The sequence below is a fragment of the Salvelinus sp. IW2-2015 genome, unplaced genomic scaffold, assembly GCF_002910315.2.
Source record: "Salvelinus sp. IW2-2015 unplaced genomic scaffold, ASM291031v2 Un_scaffold2970, whole genome shotgun sequence".
In the NCBI taxonomy this organism is placed as follows: Eukaryota; Metazoa; Chordata; class Actinopteri; order Salmoniformes; family Salmonidae; genus Salvelinus; species Salvelinus sp. IW2-2015.
The window spans coordinates 109,823-117,318 of NW_019944265.1; the positions used below are offsets into that span (position 1 = coordinate 109,823).

The 7,496-nt window shown below is 39.9% G+C and overlaps 1 protein-coding gene across 1 annotated transcript in view; it reads right to left on the reverse strand.

Annotated features, from left to right (window-relative positions):
* LOC112075065 (phosphatidylinositol 3,4,5-trisphosphate 5-phosphatase 1) overlaps window positions 1–7,496 on the reverse strand; it is a 45,005-nt gene that overhangs the window by 9,887 nt on the left and 27,622 nt on the right. Inside the window, exons 13-16 of the mRNA XM_070440757.1 lie at window positions 7,175–7,401; window positions 5,926–6,064; window positions 4,871–4,979; window positions 2,109–2,197 (exon numbers count right to left, since the gene is read on the reverse strand). Coding sequence (XP_070296858.1) covers window positions 2,109–2,197; window positions 4,871–4,979; window positions 5,926–6,064; window positions 7,175–7,401 — 564 coding nt within the window. The remainder of the gene's footprint in view (window positions 1–2,108; window positions 2,198–4,870; window positions 4,980–5,925; window positions 6,065–7,174; window positions 7,402–7,496) is intronic.

The window sequence follows — 7,496 nt, forward strand, 5'->3', positions numbered from 1 at the left end:
TATACTATATATTATATATATATATATTATATATATATATATATATATATGACTGATAAACTATGGTTGCATTTTAATTTTCTGTTACCCTTTGGAATTACTTTGATAGCACACGTGAATCCATTTAGTTATTAAGGGATCTCTCAATAATAATTCTCATGATAGCATATTACTAGTAGTCAGGGATAAATATGAAAGCTAAGCAGGGCTGGTCTTAGTTGAAACCCTGGATGAGAGACCAAAGGTATAGTTGTAGATACATCAACTCTCCAGTAGGAGGTGCTGTAGGTAGATCTACTCTCCAGTAGGAGGTGCTTTATATATATATCAGGCCTATATAGCATTGGCAAAATCATCAACAGCTATTGTTTCAATTAATTCCAGGTTTCAACTAAAGATAGACAATACAGTACACATGGGCCTAGGGTTTCAAGCTTTGCTTGATTTCAAATTGACTCTACAAGTTAATAATTACTAATATGTTGGATAAAAAAAATCTAAGTAAAGAATAGGACTAAATCAAACTTTATTTTACAGTGCATTTAAAGTTAGATTTGATTTAGTCATATTCTTTAACATAGATTCTTTTTGGTTGAGATGGAGACGTGAATCCAACTTATCAATTATTAATTTGTAGACAAACTGGTTATTGAGTTGTGTTTGGTTGTCAACTCAACCAAATATCAACATTTCAAGGAGATGTATCTTCTGCTTGGATAGTTCCATCTGCGCCACTGACTTAGTCTGGCTTTAATTACAGTTTGTCTACAAATTAATAATTGATATGTTAGATTCACGTCTCCATCTTAACAACAAATCTAACATAAAGAATAGGACTAAATCAAAATGAACTTTAAATACACTTTAAATAAAGTCTGATTGGATTTAGTCATATTCTTTAAGTCTAGATGGAGACTCCAACATATCAATTATTAATTTGTAGACAAACTGGAAATAAAGCCAGATTAAGTCAATGGCACAAAATATAAATCTTCAAAAGTTGATATTTGGTTGCGTTGACAATCAAATCACTTTTAAAATACAGTAAATAGCCTATTAACTTGTCGACAAGTTAACAAATAATATGTAGGATTAAACCAGTGTGCTAAAATGAAAACATCCAAGCATTAGATACATCTCCTTTAAATGTGGATATTTGGTTGCATTGCCAACCAAACACAATTCAATATTACTTTTGTAATATTACATATAAGGTTATCTTACAAACTAACGTAACAGTTTTTATTCAACTTTAAAACGAGTAACACATCCATGGCCACATTCTGAGGTTACTTGTAGCCTAACTATATATTTGTTCTTATGTAATCATAAGTGGGTATGTTCAAGATGGCACGCAGGTCTGTGGAGATCTTCACAATCGCTGTAATAATCTGTACAGAATCTCCAACAGCATTGATCACTTGCACCGTGTACTTTTAATGTAATCTCAACCTGCAATCCAGGTCATTTGGTTCTGCTATGAGATGAAGACCATCTGTAAATAGCACACCCAACTACCTCATCCCCATATTTGTATTATCTCTTGCTCTTTTGCACCCCAGTATTCTTACTTGCACATCTATCACTCCAGTGTTAATCTAAATTGTAATTATTTAGCCTCCATGGCATATTTATTGCCTTACCTCCCTACTCTTCTACATTTGCACACACTGTACATAAGTTTTTCTATTGTGTTATTGACTGTACGTTTGTTTATGTGTAACTCTGTGTTGTTGATTTTGTCGCACTGCTTTGCTTTATCTTGGCCAGGTCGCAGTTATAAATGAGAACTTGTTCTTAACTGGCCTACCTGGTTAAATAAAGGTGAAATAAATAAAATAAAATACAAAAATAACACCATTTGAACATTTATTTTAAATGGTTGAAAGCTCAGTGATGATACCTAAACCCAAAAATCAGACATTGTTTTTCCATTGGAATTTGATTTCTGCTTGTAGATGGTTGAAAGCATAGTGATAACACATTGGGAATTCAACAAACTTCTAGCAGTCTCATTGAGCCACTTCTTAACCAAATATTACCCACATTTCCATGTTAAAATGATGCGGTGTGCCCAGTGTTGATCTGAGAAAACACAGTAAACCTACCCCTGTGGCTTTGGCTTTGGTGTAGGCATATCTCTCTCGTGTGTCTCTCTCGAAACGATACGTGGGCGCGAATGTGATCTCCTCCTCATCTGTGGGGAGATGAAATGAAACAATAAATGTATCAAAGGTCAAGATAGGTTGTGGTCTCCAAGGCTTAATTTTGCACATTTCAATGAGGAAGTGATGCCGAAACGTTGGTAAATAACCATTAAATTGCTGGGAGTTTATAAAGAAACAGACCTTTTTCAGGACCCTGTCCTGAGTCGAAAAATGCAAATAACTTCACAGATCTTTATTGTAAAGGGTTTAAACACTGTTTCCCATGCTTGTTCAATGAACCATAAACAATTAATGAACATGCACCTGTGGAACGGTTGTTAAGACACTAACAGCTTACAGACGGTAGGCAATTAAGGTCACAGTTATGAAAATTAGGACACTAAAGAGACCATTCAACTGACTCTGAAAAACACCAAAAGAAAGATGCCCAGGGTCCCTGCTCAGCTGCGTGAACGTGCCTTAGGCATGCTGCAAGGAGGCATGAGGACTGCAGATGTGGCCAGGGCAATAAATTGCAATGTTCGTACTGTGAGACACCTAAGACAGCACTACAGGGAGACAGGACGGACAGCTGATGTCCTCGCAGTGGCAGACCACGTGTAACAAACACCTGCACAGGATCGTACATCCGAACATCACACCTGTGGGACAGGTACAGGATGGCAACAACAACTGCCCGAGTTACACCAGGAACACACAATCCCTCCATCAGTACTCAGACTGTCCGTAACAGGCTGAGAGAGGCTGGACTGAGGGCTTGTAGGCCTGTTGTAAGGCAGGTCCTCACCAGACATCACAGGCAACAACGTCGCCTATGGGCACAAACCCACCGTCGCTGGACCAGACAGGACTGGCAAAAAATGGCTCTTCACTGACGAGTCGCGGTTTTGTCTCACCAGAGGTGATGGTCGGATTTGCCTTTAACGAAGGAATGAGCGTTACACCGAGGCCTGTACTCTGGAGCGGGATCGATTTGGAGGTGGAGGGTCCATCATGGTCTGGGGCTGTGTGTCACAGCCTCATCGGACTGAGCTTGTCATTGCAGGCAATTTCAACGCTGTGCGTTACAGGGAAGACATCCTCTCCCTCATGTGGTACCCTTCCTGCAGGCTCATCCTGACATGACCCTCCAGCATGACAATGTCACCAGCCATACTGCTCGTTCTGTGCGTGATTTCCTGCAAGACAGGAATGTCAGTGTTCTGCCATGGCCAGCAAAGAGCCTGGATCTAATCCCATTGAGCACGTCTGAGGACCTGTTGGATCGGAGGGTGAGGGCTAGGGCCATTCCCCCCAGAAATATCCGGGAACTTGCAGTGCCTTGGTGGAAGAGTGGGGTAACATCTCACAGCAAGAACTGGCAAATCTGGTGCAGTCCATGAGGAGGAGATACACTCAGTACTTAATGCAGCTGGTGGCCACACCAGATACTGACTGTTACTTTTGATTTAGACCCCCGTTTGTTCAGGGACACATTATTCCATTCTTTATCATGTCTGTGGAACTTGTTTCAGTTTATGTCACAGTTATTGAATCTTGTTATGTTCATAAAAATATTTACACATGTTAAGTTTGCTGAAAATAAACGCAGTTGACAGTGAGAGGACGTTTCTTATTTTGCTGAGTTTACATGGAGTGTATGACTTTCTTTATTGTGATAGTTTATAGTTATTCGCCGTTAGTCAGCACTTCCACACAAACACATTTTTTCTGTTTGTGTGTCATGTTGTTGAATCTACATTTCAATGAGAATAACATAAGACTTGRACTAGGTGGTTTTATTAAAAGGTCCAATGCACCTGTTTTTTTTTTATTATCTCAATAAGAAATAATTTCTGGGTAATAATTAAGTACCTTACTGTGATTGTTTTTAATGAAAAATTARACAAAACTAAACAAAAATGGCTTCTTAGCAAATTGCAGTTTCTCAAGCAAACAATGTAGCCTGGACTGTCTGGGAGTGGTCTGAGAGAGGAGGAGGAGCCTAACGGGAGGGATGTGTAACTGTAACGGCTCTCGTTGGGAGAAGGAGACCAACGCGCAGCGTGGTAGACGTACATCGTAATTGTATTGATGACATCGGGAAAAAAATCAAAAACGAAAACGAAAGCGCACAGTTCTGTCAGGCGAAAAACACTAAACAGAAAACAAGATCCCACAAAACCCAAAAGGGAAAATGACAACTTATATGTGATCCCCAATCAGAGACAACGATAGACAGCTGCCTCTGATTGGGAAACACACACGGCCAAAAACAAAGAAATAGAAAACATAGATTTTCCCACCCGAGTCACACCGAGTCTGACCTAACCAAACATAGAGAATAATAGGGATCTCTAAGGTCAGGGCGTGACAGTAACCTGAAAACCAGCTGTTATTGGCAGAGAGGAGGGCAAACTATCTTTGTTATTAGTCTATTAACGTATACCCCCTGTCTTTTCAAACAGCTCTTACACTAAAAGTGCATTATCATMATTTTCACAATTTCACAAMAAAAAAAATCCAATCTCATARTGTAGAAATATATATATATAAAACATAGGTAAAATCTAGTTTTTGACTGCACTGCACCCTTTAAAATGTTGACACTTGATAGTGTAAAATAGTGTAATGGCTGCTCAGCCTACAATACCAACATACTATAGATGTGTACTGACTCTTTCACTGTTGATTTTGTATGGAAATGTATGACCTTGTCTTACCATAGTGTAGAAACACCTTCTCTTCTCCTTTCTCAATGGTGAGCTGGTCTCTACACAGCAGTTCCTGGTACTGTTGCTGTTTGATCTTGGTCACAATGCTCTCTGCTTCCTGTTAAGGGAACACAATGCAAAGTAGCTGTTTCTCTTTTTCCTGCCCGGTGACGTCATCAGCACACCACTGTCTCTTTTTTCGCCTGACTTGGTCGCTAACAGATAAATAGGGAATAGGAACTGCATGCTGGCTCTTGTGTCCCAAATGGCACCCTATTGCGGGTACTTTTGACCAGGGCACGGGTTAAAAGTAGTGCACCAGATAAGGGCGCCAATTAGGATGCATAGTGTCAAAAGTAGTGCACCAGATAAGGGCGCCAATTAGGATGCATAGTGTCAAAAGTAGTGCACCAGATAAGGGAGCCATTTAGGATAGGATCCACTGTTTCATGCACCAGGCGGTCTTGTCCTCCACGTTCTGCTAACCAGACAACTGGTTCTCTATTTCTTAACACATTCGAGAAGCACGTTGACAGAAATCATTTGTTGGTTACACTTGACACTATTACACAAAGCAGGTTTCCATCCAACCTTTTCATGCGAGTAAAGTAAATATATATTCGGTACATGGGAATTTAACCGCAAAACTGTGTTTTTATGTGCACTCTGTCACCACGCATAGCCCTTTACCTGCAACAGGTGGGAAAAATAAACATCATTATTGTTTTTATGCCGATTGTAGAATATTTGTATGAAAATCTGTCACTAATTRGATGGAAACCTAGCTACTGACATKAATTCCTCTCAATATGATCTCCAGTTTTTGTAATACTGTCATGATCTCAGTAAGAGAAGACTAAGTTGAGAGTTGTTGATACTGTAGCAACCTTAACCCAACACAAACTCGTCAAAAGGTCCGRATCTCTTGGAGTAACGGTTAATGTGTTCGGGTTGACCCGCCGCTGGACCCAGGTTTGAGTCCCGGTCAGGCTACCCCCCCGAATTAGCTACAATACAATCTGCCCATCCAATGGTAACTAACTGCTAAACTAAGTATAACTTACTGTGGATGGCAGTTCGATTCGATAATTCAGATCCCCAAACCAGAACAGATGAGTGAATCGATGTGTGATGTCAAAAGGATTCAGTTTCTTATCTCCAAGATTAAGAAAGCGTAGGATGCTGATGTAATTCTGGTTGCGTCTGGCAAGAGAACAAAGGTTGAGGAATTAAATGTTTTGTTTCAAGTTGAGATATGAAGTTTTCTGTCCTCACGTTTAGCTATTTTTTTGTTGTTGCAATATTCAGACTTGTATCTTTGTGTTTCTCTATTCATCAAACAGAAACGAACATAAAATAATTCCATTCATTTGTACGAGTTAGATTTAGACGAATTCCATGCCGCTTGTGGACGTTCGTAGAGCAAAACAGAGAGCAGCATCTTGTCCGTGAGGGTCTATCCTTTCCACAGTGGCGTCATAATAGTTTGTTACCCAAACGGTTCAAATGCTACAGACTAACATTGGCATATCAGCATTATCGACTTCAGACAAGTCTCGTGGGGCTTGTGGGGGGGGGGGGGGGRRGTAGAACACCATCGTGTTCACGAGAGTCTCCCCTTTCTATAGAGGGGTCAGATTAGTTCAGATACTACAGAAGTTTTCCTGAGAATACCTATTTTTTGGGATGTCTACTGGTTTGACAAACAGCGCCGTAGCTCTGCCACTTTCCACCGCGGATGTGGATTGAGACGCAGTGGATTGAGACGCAGCCCGTGTAAACAAACATTGAAGCACCGATGCGTCAATAGACTCYAGTTTTTTTTTTAAAGCCTACTCAGGAAATAGAGCAGACAGACCACAAATAACAGACATTTTAAACAATACTGGAGCATAAACAAAACAAAGCTCCTAAGAGTTTATATACATTTTGAGGAGATGTTAAATGTACTGATATTGTGCCAGCGGAATACTTTTTTTTACATTTTATTAAATCTTCCCATGTATTACTCAAATGCAAGACAATTGAGAGGAGGTCTGGTCAGACATATACCACATTTAAATGGTCTGTATTAATTTGGTCATTTTAAATCCCAAATCTCTGTACCTACTGAGATTATGTCTGTGAAATTAATACACTTTTTTAATTTAGCGCCATTTAGCTTTCAATGCAATCTGGTTCCTAGGGGGTCTGAGTTCTGGGAAAACATGGAAATTGTCTACATTTGACACAACCATTCGGTATGCTTTAGGATTTTTATATTCTGGAGAAAAAAAAATTCAACCATTATTTTTTTTGGTCCCTGCAGCTCACCTGATCTTCTTCTCACTGCCTGAGGTCAGGTGACTGTTAACGAAGCCAAAGGAAGTTCCGTTGAACATGAAGGAAACACCCACTGCTCCCTTATTTCCTGGAAAAACAAAAATAAATGGACGGATGTATCTTTGATCAAAGGGCCCGTTTCCCGGACACAGATTAAGGTTAGTCCTGGACAAAAAAAAAAAAAGTATTCTGCATTTAGCAAGCTTTTTAACAGTGAGCTGATGGGACGGCAGTGAGTTGATGGGACTGCAGTGAGTTGATGGGACTGCAGTGAGCTGATGGGACTGCAGTGAGCTGATGGGACTGCAGTGAG